The sequence below is a fragment of the Symphalangus syndactylus genome, chromosome 20 (assembly GCF_028878055.3).
Source record: "Symphalangus syndactylus isolate Jambi chromosome 20, NHGRI_mSymSyn1-v2.1_pri, whole genome shotgun sequence".
Lineage (NCBI taxonomy): Eukaryota > Metazoa > Chordata > Mammalia > Primates > Hylobatidae > Symphalangus > Symphalangus syndactylus.
The window spans coordinates 50,588,148-50,609,756 of NC_072442.2; the positions used below are offsets into that span (position 1 = coordinate 50,588,148).

The 21,609-nt window shown below is 45.6% G+C and overlaps 2 protein-coding genes and 1 long non-coding RNA gene across 3 annotated transcripts in view; 2 read left to right on the plus strand and 1 right to left on the minus strand.

The window, feature by feature from the left end:
* The first annotated feature begins 751 nt into the window (after positions 1 to 751).
* LOC134731302 (uncharacterized) lies at positions 752 to 11,417 on the plus strand. Its single transcript, XM_063629429.1, has 3 exons — positions 752 to 1,074; positions 1,243 to 1,332; positions 11,038 to 11,417. The coding sequence occupies exons 1-2, from the start codon at positions 786 to 788 to the stop codon at positions 1,329 to 1,331; spliced, it is 378 nt and encodes a 125-aa protein (XP_063485499.1). The 5' UTR covers positions 752 to 785; the 3' UTR covers position 1,332; positions 11,038 to 11,417.
* Positions 11,418 to 13,460: 2,043 nt separating this feature from the next.
* On the minus strand, positions 13,461 to 14,631 carry LOC134735253 (uncharacterized). The gene is made up of 2 exons (XR_010118241.1): positions 14,287 to 14,631; positions 13,461 to 13,704 (listed from the first exon to the last, which is right to left on the minus strand). It is a non-coding gene; the product is annotated as an uncharacterized lncRNA (long non-coding RNA).
* Positions 14,632 to 14,925: 294 nt separating this feature from the next.
* The window catches only part of LOC129469669 (tektin-3-like), a 34,906-nt gene continuing 28,222 nt past the window's right edge, over positions 14,926 to 21,609 (plus strand). The window contains 1 exon segment of the mRNA XM_063629363.1: positions 14,926 to 15,144. The gene's annotated coding sequence lies outside the window, so the exon portion shown is untranslated.

The window sequence follows — 21,609 nt, forward strand, 5'->3', positions numbered from 1 at the left end:
GTGCTTGTACATGAATCAGCTCAGTAATCTTAAAACCAAAACCAGAACCAAACAAACCGCCGCCTGCCCCCTGGGGAGGGTGCAGTGATTCTCACTCATCAGATGAGATAAAGGAAGCCCAGAGAGGTTCCATAACTTGCTTGAGATCCTACAGCTAGGTGGCAAATCCAGGGCTCAGAGCCAGCCCATTTGGCCCGTGAGCAGCATTCTTCACCACCAAGCACACCTCACTGCCAGTCCTTAACCCAGTTATTCATTCAGTCCTCACAGCACATGATATACAGGAGTCATTTCCTGCCCACTTGCTTTTCTCTCGGTTAGATGGGGAAACTGACGCTGAGAAAGTTTAAATATTAGGTTGGTACAAAAGTAATTGTGGCTTTGCCATTTTAATGGCAAAACCCGAATAATTTGCTTAGTGCCATTCAATGACTTGGGGGCTGGCTAGCCAGGGAGCCAAAGCGTGTTGCATCTGTTTTCACTTCCCCAGGCCTTAGTGGTGAGTTCTAAGGCTCGCCCTCTGCCACAGATCCTCTTCTCCCTCCTCCCGACAGCTCCTCCTCCTCCTCGTCCTCCTCCATCTCCTCGTCCTCCTCCACTTCCTCGTCCTCCTCTACCTCCTCCTCCACCCCCTCTCCCTCCTCCTCCTCCTTTCCCTCCACCTTCTCCCCCGCACCCCCTCGCTCCCCCGGGGCCCTGCCCTGCTGGTCTCACCTGCCGCTCGGCGGGGTCTCGGCGGGGGCCGGACAGCGCCACCTGGCGGCAGGTGGGCGCCAGCGCAGCGCATGCTAATAAGCCCGCGTCGTCGCTCGCGGATTGGCTGGCGCGGATTCCCGCTGCTTTCAAGTCGGAGGCGCCTGGTGAGGGTCAAGGGAGGCCCGGCCCGTTCCCTCCCCGCCCAACCGCCTCCCAGTCGACCACCCAGGGCTGGGGCGAGCCAGGCTGCCTTTCGAACTTGGGGGCTTCTCCTCTTGTCTCCCACTGGTGCTCTGGCTGTGAATCCATCCAGGGGCCAGGATGACAATCCGATACCAACGCCGGCAGTACGGGCTGAGGATGGCATTTCTCCAAAAGGTAACCCTGGCCCCTTACCTGGGCCCTGGGAGGCGTGCCGGGGACCACATCTGGGAGGCGTCCGAGGACACGTGGGGCAGGAGTGGAGGGCACCCCTTTGGGTCGATTTGTGCATCTCGATTTCATTAAGTGACTGATGTGAGTTGTGATAAAGACAATTCCGTTTAGGTTTCCAAGCTGTGTCCTGGGCCTGGAGACTGAGACAGAGATCCACGGACTGCAGTGCAGGCGGCCCACCCCAGCTCCGAGTCACATAAGGTAACCCAGACAGCCACCTACGAATTTAAAGCTCCTATAAGTTGCCCTTTCTGGATGCGAAGTGTGATATTTGAAAGTTAAAAACGTCATCTTACACACATAGATCTTAAAACGTATCTTACACCACAACCTACTCACAGATGCAAAGGCAGTGGTCATGGTCTTCCATTGCTTGGGGTCCTGGGGCTGGGTTTGAGGCTGAATATCGGGTTTCCTTTGCCATAACCTCATTCTGCACCATGTGTTCTCTGTCAGCCAGTTAGCCCATGTGGACTTGGAGGCTGGCATCTGCTGGGCACTGCTTGAGGTACCAGGGACACAGTGATGAGCAAAACGAGCATGGCCCCTGCCCTCAAAGTCCCTTGAGGCTAAGTGGCCCACCCAAGGGCAGCTTAATAGTGCCCAGCCTTGGGGGATGTGGGCTGATGGAGGACTGGGCCCACCACAAGGTACCTTAGGGTGCCCCCAGTCAAATATATCTACTTTTTTTTTTTTTTTTTTTTGAGACGGAGTCTCACTCTCTTGCCCAGGCTGGAGTGCAGTGGTGCGATCTTGGCTCACTGCAACCTCCACCTCCCAGGTTCAAGTGATTCTCCTGCCTCAGCCTCCCGAGTAGCTGGGATTACGGGTGCGCACCATCACACCTGGCTAATTGTTGGATTTTTAGTAGAGGCGGGTTTCACTATGTTGGCCAGGCTGACCTCGAACTCCTGACCTCAAGTGATCTGCCCCCTTTGGCCTCTCAAAGTGCTGGGATTGCAGGCATGAGTCACTGCGCCTGGCCAAATACATCTTTCTAGAGGAGCCAAGCTCCCTCAGCCAGCCAATGGCAGAGCTGCAGGTGAATGACATCAGATGGTGTTGACATCCCACCCAACATCAGGGACTTCTACTGTAAGTGCCTGAGCCTCTCTGCTCAGGGGATTTTCTCTGGCCATAGGAACATGACTGCCACACATGTGGCCAGAGTGCCAGGGAGTGGATGCCCCCTGGATCAGCCTGCAACTGATAGTTGCTTGATGAAAAGTACCAAGCTTCCTCCCCCCCGGGTATGGCTCTTCTGAGGGTGTCCTATGTTGTTTCTCCCAGAGGCTCCCAGTAGGACAGAACTCAGGTGGCCCACAGGGGTTGCTGCTCATGAATGAGCCCTGTATTGCCCACTTTACTTACCCTGTCCCACCTCCCCAGGCACCAGTCGCTTTCGGGGATCAATCTTCCCACCCATGCGACAGGCTAGTTCAATTATTATCTCCATTTTACAGGTAAGGAAACTGAGGCTGGTAAGGGCTAACACTAGAAGAATTGTTGACATGATACAGAAAAGCTGGTCTCACTACAATTGTAGAAACATAATTATTTATTTTATTATTATTATTATTTGAGACAAAGTCTGGCTCTGTTGGCCAGGCTGGAGTGCGGTGGTGTGATTTCGGCTCACTGCAGCGTTGACCTCCTGGGCTCCAGTGATCCTCCCTTCTCAGCCTCCCAATTAGCTGGGACTACAGGCAGGCACAATCATGCCTGGCTAATTTTTTTTTTTTTTTTTTTTTGTATTTTTAATGGAGATGGGATTTTGCCATGTTGCCCAGGCTGGCCTCAAACTCCTGAACTCATGTGATCTTCCTGCCTCGCCCTCCCAAAGTGCTGCGATTACAGGCATGAGTCACTGTGCCCAGCCAGGAGAAACATAAAATTAAGACTGTGGTGAGAGGGAGCTTCTGATTCTACGTGAAGAGTGGGAGTAGTCATCACTGAAGAGAGAGCCTTGAAGCTTGGAGGATCCTGAGGCTTCTGCTGGGCAGAGGAAGGAAGACCCCACCTGCAGAAGCAGCCCCTGCCGAAGCACAGGGATGTATGAGAGTCTGGTGTGTCTGAGGGCATGCTGATTGCTGTTCACTGAGCATATAGTTCAAGGGGAGTGTGAGGTGGGACAGGCAGGCAGGGATGAATAGGAAAGGTCTATGCCTTACAAAGGTGGTGCTATTTTTCCCCGAAGAGCAGGTGAGTGAAGTGGTCAGATTTAGGTTCAAATGAGGGCTCTAATGTAAGCCAGAGGAATGGATGGGATATATTTCCTTCCCTGAGCCAAGAGAATTCACTCAGGGTCTTTCTGTGCTGTCTGCAACTCCAGTCACCTAGGAAATGACAGCTTTTCATGGGGTCAGAGGGAGTGGTGCTGGTCAGAAGGGCCCTTCTCCTGTGACTGTCGAGGCTTTCACACCTGTCATCACTCCTGTGATGTCCCAGGCTCGATGCAGCCTTGTGTAGGTATGTCTACCAGCCAAGCTGATGCCCACCTCTGATGCCTGGATTTGTTGAAAATGTGGTGGAGGCTGGGCATGGTGGCTCATGCCTATAATTCCAGCACTTTGGAAGGCCGAGGCGGGAGGATGGCTGGAGCCCAGGAATTTGAGGCCAGCCTGGGCAACAGAGTGAGATACTGTCTCTCCAAAAAAAAAAAAAAAAATTAGCCAGATGTGGTGGTGCACACCCGTAGTCCCAGGTACTCGAGAAGCTAAGGTTGGAGGATCACTTGAGTCTAGGAGGTCCCGGCTGCAGTGAGCTGTGATTGCACCATTGCACTCCAGTCTGGGCGACAAAGTGAAACACTGTCTCAAAAATACATAGGTAGGCCGGGCGCAGTGGCTCACGCTTGCAATCCCAGCACTTTGGGAGGCCGAGGTGGGCGGATCACGAGGTCAGGAGATCGAGACTATGGTGAAACCCCGTCTCTATTAAAAATACAAAAAATTAGCCAGGCGTGGTGGCGGGCACCTGTAGTCCCAGCTACTCGGAGAGGCTGAGGCAGGAGAATGGCATGAACCCGGGAGGCGGAGCTTGTACTGAGCTGAGATCGTGCCACTGCACTCCAGCCTGGGTGACAGAGCGAGACTCCGTCTCAAAAAAAAAAAAAAAAATATATATATATATATATATGTAGATTTTTTTTTTTTTTAATGTGTAGAAGGAGATGAAGAATTCCCCTGTCCAGCGGCTCTGCCTGGGGGGTGTTAGCTGGTGACACATAGTGAACTAAACAGCAGGGCTGGGCAACCTGCTGTGGCCTCCAGCACACGCAGGGCTCTTGTTTCAGCCTAGCTTCTCATTTCCTGTGTTCCGGCAGCCCTGACCACCTGGGGTGAGGTGGAACAAGTTTCCATCTGGACTTCTAAAATGCTTTCTTATTTGACTTAAGGAAAAGTTGAGGATGCGAGGGTGTTCTTGCAGCAGATGGGGTACCAGGAAGACAGTTGAGCTTAGACGAGGGCTACAAGAAGGAAGGATCTTAACGAGGCTTGGGCAGAATTTAGAATTGCTTGTATCATTTGTTCACTCCTCCATGTAACAGACATTTACTGAGCACCTACTATGTGTCAGATATTGTTAGACACTGTAATAACACAGACTTCAGGACACAGTCCCTGTTCTCAAGTGACTTGTAGTCTAGTTGTAGGAGATGGCCACGTGTATCAACTCAGTGGCATGGCACAGGTGCCATGCAGACAGCTGGAGGGTAAAGGAGGTGCTTGAGTGTGGGCCTTTATTTTATCCTGGGTGGAATGTCAAGAAAGCATTCTGAAAGATATGGTGGTGGTTTCTCTGGGTCTCGAGGATGTGAGGCTGTTCTTAGGGCAGATGGGGTGCCAGGAAGACAGTTGGGCAAAAGTGTAAGAGGAGCATGAACTTGGCTTGGATCTATTGTGTGTCAGCTGTTGGTCAGAGCCAGATGGTGATGTCCAGTAGGCAATTCTGTGTCTGCAGGCAGGGCCTGAAAAACCTGGGAGACACATTAAACTGGTCATTGAGAATGTAATAGAAATGAAGGACATTTCTGAGGCTGGGTACAGTTAACAGGGCATATTAGACTTGGGCATTTGGACTGTGGCTATAGTTGGGATGTGAGTCGCCTACTAAAAAAAAGAACACAATGGTTTGGGGTCACTATTTACATCTCTGCACAGCAAACACATAATTACGATTGTCTTCCAGGAAGCTTGCTCTGGATTATAGGAAAATTCCAGTCCCTGAAATCTTGTAGAGAGTGACAGCCACTTACTATGAGAAGAAATCGTGACCATGGGGTGGATGGAATATTGAGACTATCACTTTCTGATACTTTTAGTGACTGTCTGGGTTCTTTAAAATGTTCAATGTCATACCTCACTTAGCTGGAATCTGAGAGGGGCAATGCCAGGCCTGTGATGGGATCAGAGAGAGTGCAGTGATGATGCTTTTTTTTTTTTTAGTTTCTGATGGAGTGAAGTGGTGCAATCTCGGCTCACTGCAACCTCCACCCCCGGGTTCGAGTGATTCTCCTGCCTTAGCCTCCTGAGTAGCTGGGATTACAGGTGCCTGCCACCACGCCTGGCTAATTTTTATATTATTAGTAGAGATGGGGTTTTGCCATGTTGGCCAGGCTGGTCTCGAATGCCTGACCTCAGGTGATCCACCTACTTTGGCCTCCCAAAGTGCTACGATTATAGATGTGAGCCACCGTGCCCAGCCCAGTGATGACCCTTTTGTGTAGCATTTGTTTGAGGCCTCAGGAAACAGCTGTGGAGAAGTCAGGATTCTGGGAGAACTGGGCAGCTGTGGCCTGGTCAACAGTGGTGGGGTGGGGTGGGGAGGTGATGGTCTGGGGAAGGACCGGGGGCCTTCAATGTGTCTCACGAAAGGAGATAGCTCGGAAGGGATGCACTCTGGACAGAAGGAGAAGGGGTAGCCTGGAGAAAGGCCACAGCTGCACCCTTTCTGGGGCGCTTGAAAATCAAGGTGGGTTTTCTCCTGTCGTGAGTGGACACCAAGACCACCTCTCCAAGACCATTCCGGACCCAAGGAGTCAGTCATATCTTTTGTAGTTTAGATTTGTTACAATTTGAAAAGGAATCCCTTAAGTGAGTTTACAGGGGAAAAGGTCGGAGGAAAATTATGCTGTCCCCTAATGGGAAGACCCCTAAAAATGTTCAAGACAGACTCCCCTCTTCCCAGAAAATCCCTCCTTTGTGCAGAGACTTCATTGCTGGAAAGCCCCTCTTGATTGTGCTTTTAGAAATAACTCCTGTTAATCTCCTTTGAGGGGTAGTTGCAAATTCTTCAGAGATTTATTTATTTTTTTTAAACACAAAGGGAAAGAAATGGAGTGACCGTTATTTTTATCAGAGAAGTTTAAATTTCTAACTGGCAAAGTAGGTACAACTCCGCCATCTGCCGTTTAGCTCCCTCTGCCTCGCTACTAAGGAGATGGTTATTTTACCCGATGAAGTACTGTATTTATAATCTGCAAAGTTATGACTGAAAGGACGAGGCTGCTTTAAGCCCTGTCATCAGAAACTAGCATAACAGTGTGTGTGTGTGTGTGTGTGTTTGTGTGTGCGCGCGCGCGTGTGTGTGTGCTGGGGAGGAGGGGGCCATTGGCTGCTGCTGAAAAGAATCACTCCAGCAGCCATGGCTCCTCAGTCCCCTGGCCATCTCAGGAAGAGCAGGACCACCTCTCAGCATCCCCCAATACAGTGTGGGGTTGTGTCTTTGCTCCCCTCTCTGCTGTTGGCCTCATGGCTGACCCAGTGGCCAGAAACACTGCCAAGCCCTGACACTGCAGAAAGCCAAGGATTGTGGTTCCAAATCAAGCTGAAATGAATAGCTTTTGTTCCAAAACAATTCTGTGAGCCAAGAAAGTGTCCATGCAGATAAAGCTTGCAGTCAGTCTTGCACAAGGAGCGCCAGCCGTGTTTTGCATGCTGTCTGGGTGGCTGGCGCTGTGCCTGGAATGCTGAGTGGTGAGGCTATCCTCAGAGCCTTCCCTGTGCACCTGATCTTGGCCCATTTCTTGAGATTGTGGTTCAGCTGCAAATGCTTGTTTAGCAACAGAGATTGAAACAGGAAATCTGTTTCCTTAGTGTTGGCATAAAACATTGTTCCATATTCTTTCCCTCCTTGAGAAGATTGGAGCCTCCTAGCTTCAGGAGCAGGCTGGCTGAGAGGGAGGGGGCAATTAGGATTTTTCTGATTTAGCCCTCTTCTGATATATCCAGGTTAGTCTACATCTCCTTCCTGTCTACCTGGCCATATCATGGGTTTCTTCCCAAGTTCACTTCCTCTAGGAAGCATTCACTGACCATCTGTCTTAGTCCATTTTCTGTTGCTATAACAGAATGCGTGACATGGGCTAATTTAAAAAGAAAAGAAGCTCGGCTCACGGTTATGGAGGCTGGGAAGACCAAGGGCATGGTGACAGCTTTCGGTAAGGGATTTCCTTTTTTTTTTTTGAGACAGAGTCTAGCTCTGTCACCCAGGCTGGAGTGCAGTGGCCCGATTTCGGCTCACTGCAAGCTCTGTCTCCTGGGTTCACGCCATTCTCCTGCCTCAGCCTCCCTAGTAGCTGGGAGGACTACAGGCACCTGCCACCATGCCCAGCTAATATTTTGTATTTTTAGTAGAGATGGGGTTTCACTGTGTTAGCCAGGATGGTCTCAATCTCCTGACCTCGTGATCCGCCCGCCTCGGCCTCCCAAAATGCTGGGATTACAGGCGTGAGCCACCGTGCCTGGCCCCTGGTAAGGGATTTCGTACTGCATTATAACACGGCAGAAATGCAGAAGGGCAAGTGAGTGCACGCAAAAAGAGACCTCAGGGCACTAACTCAGTCCCTTGGAAATGATCTCACTCACAAACAGCATTAATCCACTTATGGGGCTCTACCCTTATTACCTAATTGCCATTTAAAAGGCCCCACCTCTCAATACTGTTACATTAGCAACTAAGTTTCCAACACATGGATTTTTGGGGGACACACTCAAACCCATAGAAGCATCCTGTGATCACAGTCCCTTTTCAGCTCCTGTGCAATTAGGATCTGTATGCGTCACATGAGACACACTTTTATTCTGTGCTGTGCATTGGTCATCTCTCTATATATACTTTACCACCTCAGCTCCCAGAGGACAAAGATTATGTTGTTTATTTGTAGCAGTCATACCATTGGATCCATAAAAAGTATTCAGTTAAATCTCACTCTTTGCATTAGGTTGTCTAGCTGAGTTTTTCTTATGTGTCTTTACTGTCTGGTCCCTAGAAGGCATATTGTGACAATGATAATGTCTATCACTACCACTCCCACCCTATTGTACTGTTTCTATATTGCCCTAGGGATTATATAACTGTTTCACATTCATTATTTTCATTTGATCACTAATCAAATGGAAATAATGAATATTTTATTCATTATTTAGCCTTTTAAATAGATAGGGCAGATATTAGATTTTTTTTTCCTTAGTGGATGAAAATACTAAGGTTCAGAGAGGTCAATTAACTGGTCCAGTGTCACACAGCTGACATAATCTATTTTTCAGCTTCACTGAGGCTAGAAAAACCAGTGGTCTCATTCTGAGGATGGCTACGTGCATATATGTTAAAAGGACTTTGTGAACTGAGAGCTCATACAATGGTGCATAGAATTATGATTAATGGCAGCCGGGCACAGTGGCTCACGCCTGTAATCTCAGCACGTTGGGAGGCCGAGGCAGGCAGATCACGAGGTCAGGAGATCGAGACCATCCTGGCTGATGCGGTGAAACCCCGTCTCTACTGAAAATACAATACAAAAAAATTAGCCGGGCGTGGTGGTGGGTGCCTGTAGTCCCAGCTAGTTGGGAGGCTGAAGCAGGAGAATGGCGTGAACCTAGGAGGCGGAGCTTGCAGTGAGCAAGATCGCACCACTGAACTCCAGCCTGGGCGACAGAGCAAGACTCCATCTCAAAAAAAAAAAAAAAAAAAGAATTATGATTAATGGCAGAAAAATAGACACTGCAAGATTGAAACAGTTCAATGAAGACAGAGCAGTATGTATGGATGGCTCTGGATTTGGTTGATAGGAGCCAAAGAGTTGATTGCATTTGAGGGGCCCTCCAGGTGCAGATGTGTAGCAGGCAGTGGGAAATGACTCTGAGGAGGGCGGCAAGGACAGAGTAAATGGGTGAGGAATGACCTTCATTCTTACCGTAGGTCTCCTGTATACCCTGATATTTCCTATCTCCATTCCTTTGCTTCCGTTGTACCTTCATCCTGGGATGCCTCTCCTCACCCCAGAGCTTGAGGCTGTATTTCCAGTTGTCTGCTACACATTTCTGTGTATATGTTCCAGAGCATGGCACAAACAAGTCATTCTCTTTCAAAACAGGCTGCTTTCTTTTGTGTTTCCTATTTTAAATAGTGACTACCACTACTGGCTTGGCAGAGAGGTAGGAAATCTTGGAATAATATTCTCTTGACTTCACCAAATTTTATACATTATCAACTAAGTTTCAAACACACAAACTTTTGGGAGTCACATTCAAACCACAGGACCATCCTATGATTGCTGTCCCATTTGAGCTCCTGTGCAATTAGGATTGCAGTGTCTAAGTACAAGAGACTCATCTGTAGTGCTTCTAGTGACCATATTCTCTTACTTTTCCTCATTGCCTCTGCCTGAACTATGCTCTCTCCTGCATGATTATTTCCTCTGATACAGAAAGGTTTACTCTTCCTTTTTCTCTACTTGGCGATACCATGGGTTTCCTTCCAAGTTCGCTTCCTCTAGGAAGTATTTCTTGATCATTTGTCTTAGTCCATTTTCTGTTGCTCTAACAGAATACCCGAGACTGGGTAATTTACAAAGAAAAGAAGCTTATTTGGCTCACAATTAGGGAGGCTGGGAAGTCCAAGGGCATGGCTATAACTGCATACCCTCCTTTTTGCATCTATAATTTTGCACATCTAAAACCAGAGTTTGCAAAACAAGGCAAACTCTGCTGCTCCTCCATGAGAGCTTCCATTTGTCTATGAATGACATTGAAGACCTATTGTGTCCTGGATCTATTTGCTCTCCCCCTGCATGCCATGCAGTTTTACCCATTCATGCCTTTGCACACGCTTGTTCCTCATCCTGGAATGCTCCTTTTCTCTGGAGCAGAAGCAACAACTTCCTGCCAAATAGCCCATGTTCTCTGAGTTAGAATTAATGGGCCATGAGCAGAAGTGTTGTGTGGGTTTTCAGGCTGAAGCCTTGAAGGGCAAGTACCAATTCTCCATGTTTTTCTCTCTTCCTCTGCACAGTGATGGAGCACATGTGATGGAATGAGAAACCATAAATAGTAGCAGCCTAGAGAGCTGAGTCAAGACATCAAGGGAGGGCCCTGGACACTGCCCAACTTGACTTAGCATTTTCTTAAGAGAGATAAACTCACGTTGGGTTAAACCTGTGTTACCACAGCATAATTTAAATTACCCCGAGTAATACATTCTCATTTTCTGCCAGTTAAAAATCTCTATCTTTTAAGTATCAGCTTAAATACTCTTTCTTTAAAAGCCTTCCAGAACCAACCCATCCCTAGCCAGAATTGATGTCTTTTCTTTGTGCTTTCACAGCCTGTGTAACTTATGTCTATTTGACACTTAATGTCAAATAGTATTATGGTTGGTCATGTAGAGTTAGTGACAGAATGAGTAAGAGTATGAATTCCAAAGCCAGACTGACTGGTCCACATATCAGCTCTGTCATTTACCAGCAGTGGGACTTTTGATGAGTTGCTTAGACTTCCAGAACTTGGGTTCACATTTGTCCCTCCAGAACCTACCAGAGTGTCTGACACAATAATTATATTACATATATCAATAATTATGTTAAATAATACCTGTTTACCAGCCTCTTTCTTTTTTGTTTTGCAGGTTGAAACATCAGTAAAAAACATGCAGAACCAAAGATGGGGACCAAAATCCAAAGCCAGAGGATCCTGGAAATCGGAGGGTTTTACAACATAACAGGTAGTACAGGCCATGGCTCAGGCTAGGCATAGAACAGACTGCAGTTCTCTTCTACAAATCAATCTAGACTGGACAGACAGAACTCTGAAGGAGGAAAGAAAAATGAATCTGATGTTACTTCTTGAAACCACATTTTCTGAAGTCACCATTTTTATGTATCTATCAACTCATCATTTTTATGTATATATTAATATGATTTTATGATCTTATTTTTTCCTACTAATGTGATGAATTACCTTGATTGATTTTAGAATATTAAATCACTTTTGTATTCCTGGAATAAACCCTAGATGGATGCTTGATTTTTTCTAATTCCTTAGCAAAAATGCTAATATTTCATTTAGGATTTTGCATCTATATTCACAAGTGAGGATTTTTTTCCTCTCCTGACACCAACCAATTTTCCAACACAAACTGAGTATCCTACAATTCAATTCAATTCTGACACTAACTACCCAGAGTTAGCATTAGCTTCCACAGATTTAAGGCCTCAGCCCTACAAGACTGTCCCAATCAGACTCCAGTTGCAAGTCCTGGGCCACCCATACTTCTGGGCAACTGGTTACAAATTGGGGGTTCTTATGACCACCTCCCGCAGGCTTGACAATTTGCTAGAATGATTAGTGGAACGCAAGAAAGTGCTTAACTTAATATTACTGGTTTATTACAAAGGATACAATTCAGGAAGAGCCAAATGGAAGTGATGCATGGAGCAAGGCAAGGGAGAATGAGCACAGAGCTTTCCTACCCTCTCCGGGCACACCACTCTCCCAGCACCTTGATATGTTCACCAACCTGGAAGCTCTCTGAACCCCATCATTTAGAGGTTTTAATGGAAGTTTTATTACATAGGCACGATTTTTTTTTTTTTTTTTGAGACGGAGTCTTGCTCTGTCACCTAGGCTGGAGTGCAGTGGCACCATCTCGGCTCACTGCAACCTCCACCTCCCGGGTTCAAGCGATTCTCCTGCGTCAGCCTCCCAGTTGGGACTACAGGTGGATACCACCATGCCCAACTAATTTTGTATCTTTAGTAGAGAAAGGGTTTCACCATGTTGGCCAGGCTGGTCTTGAACTCCTGACCTCAGGTGATCCACCTGCCTTGGCTTCCCAAAGTGCTGGGATTACAGGCATGAGCCCTACATAGCCATGATTGATTGAATCTTTGAACATTGGTGATTACTTCAATCTCCAGCACACACACACACACACACGCACACACACACACACTTCTAGACAAGATGCTTAATAAGGAAACTGTCATCAAATCACAATGGAGTTTTCTATACTAAATATACAAAAATTAGCTGGATGTTTTGGCACGCACCTATAATCCCAGCTACTTGGGAGGCTGAGGCAGGAGAATTGCTTGAACCTGGGACTCAGAATTTGCGGTGAGCAGAGATCACACCACCATTGCACTCCAGCATGGGCAACAAGAGTGAAACTCCATCTCAAAAATAAACAAAAAAAGCCAGTGTAGCTAGTACGCAGTGAGTGAGGGGGAGAGAGGCATGGGGTGAGGTCAGGGGAATAGGAAGAATGCAATGATTAACTTTAGTGCTGGAGGAGAAATGGAGAAAGCAGGCTGTGGACGTGAGTCACTGTGAGGATGGGAACGGGGGTGGAAGTCCAGGGGTGGACTAGGCCCACACTTGATTTCTGATAAGGACAGACAGCTGAAAGGGGCTGATAGCATCTTGATGAAGGGTGATGGTTGAGTGATAGGAAGACTCAGAAAGACTGGAGAGGAGGTTTGGCGGCTCTAAATAGAGTGAAAATGTAGCAGCTAAGGAAGTTATAAAAATGACTTCAAGTTATGAAAGTGACTAAGGCAAAGTTATAAAATAGGCAAAGTCTGCTTTATTGCTTCTCCACTTCTGTATCTTTGATAGTTTCCTACCCCACTAAACATCACACTTTATGCTTTCATTTAACAAGCATTGACTGAGTCCCTCTTTCATGGCAGGTAGGAAGCCCCATGCTGGGGATACAGAGATGAACTGAAACACACATTCCTGAACTTGTGGAGCTGCTGAGAAAGTAAGGTTGAATAGCTGAATCCTAGTGGTTTTGCTTTATTTTTTTTTATAACCATTGTAGGAGGTCTCTATCGTACCATAAAACTGAAGGGTGAGCATTAACCTCTTAATTCCGGCAAATACTTGATAATCATGAAGCAATTTTTTTTGAGAGGGTATCTAAATTATTTCCAAAACATCATTCAATCCTTTCTGTGGAGAATAGAGTTGATCAATTTAACCTGAAATTTTAATTAGGAGGTTTTTGAAATTCACTGACTCAATGTATCATTGAAAAGATCAAACTTGGCTATAATTTCACCTGTTTATTTTTAAATCAGACATTGAATGAATTTCATCTTCAATTAGCAATGCTATTGGGCATCTTGATGTGTGCAAAGCACAAAGACTGCTCATCATCTTTAAAGAGTTTGCGGGCAATTAGATCTACTTTAGAACAGTTGCCAGTCTTTTGGCCCAAAGAACAAACATGGCATCATTTGCTGCGTTGTCTGCAGATTCTAGGCATCTGCAAAGCCCGTCCTGAATACTGAAAATACAAAATGTAGAACACTATGCATAAGAAAAAAGTAAAAAAAGACAGCTCAGAGTGAAATGTTTCTTAGGCCGAATGTAGAAAAAGTTGCTGATAAGGAACATAGTGGGAAAACTAGTCAGGATTTGCAGTGCCCCGGTGTGGGGTATGGGAGCCTTGTCTAGTCTTGTGTCCAGGCAAATGAGTAGCCTCTGAGCACTGGGTGTTTTCTGTGGTTTTCCTCCTTGGGGAAAATACCCTGGGCTGATCTCCACAGTTAGAGGGGTGGTGTTGCTTAATGTAAACACTTGACGCAGCATTCCAACTTTTCTAGATTAGGTTCCCATGAGTTCGGTTGGCCTGAGTCAGCCGCTAATAAACCCAGGACACTGGCATAACCAAGAGTCTGAATTGGCAAAGCTGAGGACCAGCCCCCAACTTGAAGTCACTTCACTGAGGTCTCTTAGGGGCCGAGCAGCCTGCCTGATCCTGGCAAGTCCCTCAGCCTCAGCCTGGGGTGGAGTGCCACACAGTGATTCCCAATAAAGCCAAAAATAATTAACGGAGGGCTTTATTTTCTTTAGCATTACTAGTTACCAAAGTAACTCAGTGAATCCTCTTGCTGCTCACACGGTTAGACTGCTGCCTCATGGAAAGATGCCTTGAAGTTTGACTGATTTGAGTTTTAATGTTAGCTCTGCCACTGAGTCACATTGTCTAAGTCAATTAACTTCTCGAACTTCAGTTTCTTCATCTGTACAATATAAACCCCTCTTACAGGGTTGGAAAGAGGTTGCATGGATGAGCAATGATGGATGTATGTAAAAATGTGGGCCAGCACCTGGAAGAAACAGTAAGGGCTGCTGTTTGCAGAAATATTTGCTGAAGAGAGAGAGGGAAAGCCCAAACCATTTTCTTAGAGTGAGGAAGGAGGGAAGGAACACTAGATAATTCTGTCACAGGAGAAGCTCTGCTGGAGAGAGGAGAGGCTTGTCAGGAAAGGTGGGGGCTTGTCAACACCTAGGCAGGTGTTAAGGTTCCAGGCAGCCCTGATGTGCCTTAGAATTGGCCAAGTTATTCGCAGCTGGAAGAGTTCCGAATCAGGCTTCACAGGAGAGGCGGGGAAATCACCGAGGCCTCTCTCTTGGGCTACTCTTCACTCCTTTCACCTCCCAAACCAAGCAGGTCTCCCGGAGGGCGGGGAGCCTCGGTTACTAAGCGTGAGCGCGACCGTAGTAACCGCCGCCCGACGGTTTTCCCTCCTGGCCTATCAGCTCCCGCCTCTCCTATAACTGGCCAATCAGCTCTGGCGAGCCGGCCGGGGCGGCCGCTGAGTGGCCCTCAGGCGCTGCGATGTCACAGATAGGAAAGGCGGGGCCAAGGCCGTACTGGTCTGGGCTGCGACCCCTTCCTCCTGACGCCCCTAACCGCCCCACGCCGGGCATGCGCCGATAGGTGAGTGGTCTCGAGTCAGCCTGCCTCTAGAAAGACCCCAAAGGATCCCCCTTTGCCAATCAGGATTCCAACTTCTGGCCTCAGGATCGCAGGAGGTCGCGGACACCCTGCAATTCCTCCCCGCTATCTTCACTTTTCTTTCCAAATGAAAACCGTACAAATCCACAGGCACCTCCCACCCAGACGTCTATTTCCTCGTAATTTACCTTTCTGATGCTTTTCAAGGGTTGAGAAGTTATTTCTAAATGTGGAACCACGGAAGGGGCATCTAAACCCCCGGCACTGTGCTAATTCGTTTAATTTCTTATTTCTAATTATTACCCGTTAGCAGCGCTGTGCCTTTCCACTGCGGTGCTGGCCGCCCCGCACGCTGTTCCTCGTCCCCTCTGCTTCAATAGCCGAGCCTTCAGATCTGCAGCCGCGGGGAGGAGAGTTCAATCACCTGGTCTTGTAGACAGAGCTCCCGAAATTCAGATCAAAGCTGTTCTCTCACCGCCCAAAGCCGTTTGTTTTTAGCTCTGGCTGCAAAGCTTTCGCTTGTGTTTGGGCAGTTTAGACCAAACCCCTTTATGTTTTCTCCTGGATGTATATGGTATTGTAGAGAAATAAACATCCTGGAAATGGGTAAAATTATTTGTTTGATTATTGTGAAAAAAATATATAGTTTTACCAATAGGCGAAAATGTTTTGAGGTAACTGACAAAATATTCCACTTTTTTCTTCTTTAAAATAAAATACTTCACACAATAAGTAGAGTGAACCCAGGAGTGAATCCATGTACCCAGTACAAACTTAAACCAACAAAAAATCGGTTACAGGCACAATTGAGGTCTTTTATGTAACCCTTGGAAATCCCATTCCCCTCTCTCCTTCCCTATCCCTATTAACCAACAGAATTTAGCATTTATTTATATTCTGCATATTTTTATACTGTTACTACTCATATGTTTATCCCAAACCAATGTATACTTTTTTTTGAGACCGAGTCTTGCTCTTGTCGCCCGGGCTGGAGTGCAATGGCATGATCTCAGCTCACTGGAACCTCCGCCTCCCGGATTCAAGCGATTCTCCCGCCTCAGCCTCCTGAGTAGCTGGGATTACAGGCGCCTGCCACTACAACTGGCCGATTTTTTGTGTGTGTGTATTTTTAGTAGAGACAGGGTTTCACCAAGTTGGCCAGGCTGGTCTCGAACTCCTGACCTCGTGATCCTCCCAAAGTGCTGGGATTACAGGCATGAGCCACCGCGCCCGGCCTACTGTTACTTTTTAAGTTGATAGAATGGTTATGCTGTACATGTTCCAGGTCATTCATTTGAACTGTTGTGTGGTGATTCTTACATGAATTTACCACATATGTATGTATCCTCCTGTTGATGGACTTTTAGTTTGCTCCCTTTAAAAATATTAGAAAGGAATTCTTGTACATTCTAATCATAAACATATTTGAATTTCTCTAGGTACATACCAAGAAATTGAATTGCAGCGTCACAGGTAATTTGCCATTTCAACTTTACTGGATACCACCATGTATGTCTCCAATGTGTGATAATTTATATAGCATCGATGAATAGAGTTCCTTAACCAAACTTTTTTTTTTGAAGAGATGAAGTTTTCCTGTATTCTTATGTAATATATGCATAAAGAGAAATTAAACATTGATGTCTGATATGATTTCTTCTACTTCTGGTATTTGTTAGTGTATTGGCAGCACTGTTTTATTTCCGCTCCAATTTGAGACCGTAATTAAGTGGCTACAAAGGAACTAAAGGGGTTTGTACGTGAGCCCTTCAAGCCTATGCTTGCCCTTGATCTAAGGCAGGGTGCGGGGCAAGTCATGTAAACTTGTGTCTTCTGCAGAAAATGGTCTGTAGATTTTTGTACTTTAAAATATTTATGATCTTCAAGTCTTGCTTAAATATGCTAATAAAATGTTTACCCAATATGAAGCCAACTTTTGGATTGCAAATGGAGCTTTCCGGTTCTTAAAATCTCTGTGTGATTGATTCTATATTTAGTATGTTAATATTTATAGAAGACTATTCTAGCATTTTTTTCAGTATGTAAATAACTGTTGACCGTAAATTAAGTGCATCTAGTCAAACATTGTATTTGATTTTGTAGCCCATGTCTCATTTCTTAAAATTCTGTTTGGGCACATGTCTTAGTTTTCTGCTGCTATAACAGAATACCAGAGACTGGGTGATTTATAAAGGCAAAGATTTGTTGGGCTCACAGTTCTGGAGGCTAGGAAGTCCAAGAGCCAGGGGCTACATCTGATGAGGGTCTTCTTGCTGCATCATAATATGGCAGAAGGACAAGTGAATTAAAGAGACAGAGACAACGGGGGTGAATTTATCATTTTATCAGGAGCCCACTTCTGTGATAACTAATCCACTCCCACAATAATGGCATTATTCCATTCATGAGGTCAGACCCCTTATAATCACCTCTTAAAAGTCTCACCTCTTAATACTGCACAATGGTAATTAAATTTCAACCTGAGTTTTAGAGGGGAACATTCAAACCAAAACATCATGATTAAATGTATAATAAGCAATTGCCTAATTTCGGGGATTTTTCCATAGCTATTTTCAATCATTTTCCCAAAGAATTTGCTCAGTTTCTTTGCGAATATGAGATATTTATAGCATCAGTTAATGATCTTAGTATGTGCTGCATATGCTTTCTTAAGAATTGACTGGCTGGGTGCAGTGGCTCACGCCTGTAATCCCAGCACTTTGGGAGGCAGAGGCGGGCAGATCACGAGGTCAGGAGATCGAGACCATCCTGGCTAACACGGTGAAACCCCGTCTCTACTAAATAATACAAAAAAAAAAAAAAAATAGCCAGGCGTGGTGGCGGGCGCCTGTAGTCCCAGCTACTTGGGAGGCTGAGGCAGGAGAATGGCGTGAACCTAGGAGGCGGAGCTTGCAGTGAGCCCAGATCACACCACTGCACTCAAGCCTGGGTGACAGAGCGAGACTCCATCTAAAAAAAAAATAAAATACATAAAATAAAATAAATAAAATAAAATAAATAAAATATATAAAATAAAATAAAATATAAAATGTATAAAATATAAAATAAAATATAAAAAATATATAAAATAAAATATAAAATATAAAATAAAATAAAATAGAAAATATAAAATAAAATAAAAATAGAAAATAAAAAATAAAATAAAATATAAAATAAAATAAAAAATTAAAAAATAAAATAAAATAAAATAAACCAAAGCCCAGTAGGAGTGGTCCATCACCACTTGAAGTTTCTTGCTAGAAGTAAACCAGATTATTTATTGATCTGACATGGGGAAGGGGTTGGAACTAAAGACAACTTTAAGAACCCTAAGGCCTCAGTACTTTAAATTTCCTTTTTCAAAAAGTAATGTTTAAGTTTCAAATTGAAGCAAAGAACTGCAAGTGGTAACTAAGGCTTTTGTTTTCACCATCAGTCTGTAAGTTTGGCCAGTATAACATGTTTGGGGGCTGTAGGAAGGAAGAATTTAGCAGAAAGAGAACTAGGGTTCTATAAGCACAGGGCCATGGGCAGCTATTTTATCATGTGATCTGTGTGGATTTTGACTTGAACGCAATTCTACAGATAGATTATTTTGTACTTGGGTACCAAAGTCCTCAAGACATAGCTATTTAAGTAGTCACTAAAGAATTTTTGTTTTTCTTGAGCAGTGCGTGGAATTGGATCTGATTGTATTTTTGCTTTTTAGTAAAAAAGTCTATAGACATCCTTCCTTCCTTCCTCCCTCCCCCCTCCCTCTCTCTCTCTCTCTCTCTCCTTTCTTTCTTTCTTTCTTTCTTTCTTTTTCTTCCCTCCGTGGGGAAGGAATACTCCACTTGCTGCACACTCCCTGCGTCCGGCTCCCGTGATTCTCCTGCCTGCGCCTGCGGGCTGCCTGGGATTACAGCCGCGCGCCACCACCCCTGCCTGCTTTTCGTCCTTTGGCTGGAGGCGCGGTTTCGCCATGTTGGCCACGCTGCTCTCCAGCTCCTGACCTCGAGTGGTCTGCCCGCCTCGGCCTCCCGAGGTGCTGGGACTGCAGACGGAATCTCGCTCACTTGGTGCTCCGTGTTCCCCGGGCTGGAGTGCGGTGGCGCGGTCTTGGCTCGCTGCAGCCTCCGCCTCCCAGCCGCCTGCCTTGGCCTCCCAGGGTGCTGGGATTGCAGCCTCTGCCCGGCCGCTGCTCCGTCTCGGAGGTGGGGAGCGTCTCTGCCTGGCCGCCCCGTCTGGGAAGTGAGGAGCGTCTCTGCCCGGCCGCCCCGTCTGGGATGTGGGGAGCGCCTCTGCCCCGCCGCCCCGTCTGGGAAGTGAGGAGCGCCTCTGCCCGGCTGCCCCGTCTGGGAAGTGAGGAGCGTCTCTGCCCGGCCGCCCCATCTGGGAAGTGAGGAGCGCCTCTGCCCGGCCGCCCCGTCTGGGAGGTCTACGGAGGCCAGACGCAATGTGGGGGCTGGACGTGGTGGCTCACGCCTGTAGTCCCGGCACTCTAGGAGGTAGAGGAGGGTTGACCACTTGAGGCTAGGAGTTCGAGACCAGCCTGGCCAACATGGCGAAACATATGAAAAATATAACAGACAAACCAACCAACCAACCCAGCAACAACAAAACAGGTCTACCCTGGAGTCATACTCTAATTTTTTCTATTTTCCTCCCTTTCTGATCCTTTATCCCACTTTCTTTTTCTTCCTCTTCCTTCTCCTTCTTCTTTGTCAAATAGAGGATTGAGTTATTATCATTGATCCATACAAAGTCCCTCTCATTTATTTTCTTTAATTCCTACCCCCCATTTCTATTCCCCGTCTTCCCATGTGCAACCTTCCTAATATGTTTGATATGCATCTTTTTGTTTGTATGTGTTTTTAGAAAATGTTTATTTTTTTGTGTGCAAAAAAAATTAATTAAAAAAAAAAAGAAAAAAAAAGTCTATAGACATTAACCCCAAAACAGAATGACATTTAAATGCTAAAAGATATGTAATGGTCTGTGGCATCCTTGGCTTTCTGGAATAATAATGACCAAAAGTTTCAGATAATGGAACTGGTAAAAAGAATGAAGTAGATCTGTGTGTTCTAACCGGGGGAGTGGCCCAGAAAATATACTTAGGTTAAAAAAAAAAACATGATCTACAATGATATATGCAATGATTAGGATAATTCAGCTTTTGTATTAAAAAGCTTTATATATAGGTACAGATGGTATATCGGTAGAGGTATATAAAATATAAATAATACACATGTTGGTATATGAATAGGAAAAATCTGGAAAGATACAACTATTAATGAACTATTTATTGGCTACTTCTGAGGAGTTCACCTTTGCAGGGAGGAAGGATACTTTTCTTTTACTTTATCTACTTCTCTGAGGTAGCAGTTTAAAAAGTTAAGATCTATTGCACACTTTCTATGTGTCCTACACTGTGCTAAGCCTTCTAAATACTTAGCATTGTCTTAGCCCTCATAACCCCATGGCTTCCCTAGGATTTCTGTTATACATTGGAGGTGCTTACAGGTTGCAGGTTGCCAGGAAAGGAGATCCAGGTACTTGCCTTGAGCTGCCTTTGCCTATCAACTACACCATTGTTATCCAGATGGAGTGTTTATTTAGGATGACTTGTGCGGGCAGGTTCTGCTGCTACCACTGCTCACAACAGTCCAAAGAAGGAAGTGCTATTATTATTCCCTATTATTTCTAAGTGAAGCAACCCAGGCACAGAGAGGTTAAGTAATTTGCCCAGTGTCACATAGCCAGTAAATAGGAGGGCTCACCTAGTTTCTCTTTTCTCATGGCTCAGAGTCCTGTGCTGTCCATTGTCCAATGTCTGAAATCAGTAGTTTCTTGTCTAGATTTTTAGATATAAGAGGCTAAGTCTAGTTTTATTGGTCTATCATGGTTTGAGACAGAAATCTATTTATTTATTTATTTATTTTTTAGACGGAGTCTCTCTGTAGCCCAGGCTGGAGTGCAGTGGTGCGATCTCAGCTCACTGCAATCTATCTGCCCCCCACCCCCGCCACCAGGTTCAAGCGATTCTCCTGCCTCAGCCTCCTGAGTAGTTGGGATTACAGGCACCTGCCACAATGGCTGGCTAATTTTTGTATTTTTAATAGAGATGACATTTCGTCTTGTTGGCTAGGCTGGTCTCGAACTCCTGACTTCAAGTGAGAAATCTATTTTGAATCCCTATCCATTAAGATGCATAGTTTAGGCTCCTAATTTGAATTTGTTACAACAAGACAATATTACTCTCATAATTTTCACAAAAATTCAAAAGTTCAAATGGCCAATAAAAATGTGATCTTAATACATTCTAGAGACATAGAGATTAAAAAAAACTTTGTTGGAATATATTATCAATGGTGAATGTGGATAACAAATGAGAACAAGCATCTAATGTGTTCGGGGCCTCTGCAACTAAATCAGATGTGGCCTTTTATCTGTATGTTTCACCAT

Coding starts and splice junctions, on each gene's coding strand:
- LOC134731302 (XM_063629429.1), top strand. CDS start 786: ATGCTAATAAGCCCGCGTCGTCGCTCGCGGATTGGCTGGCGCGGATTC. Junction 1,075..1,242: donor GGATGGCATTTCTCCAAAAG/GTAACCCTGGCC, acceptor AATTCCGTTTAG/GTTTCCAAGCTGTGTCCTGG.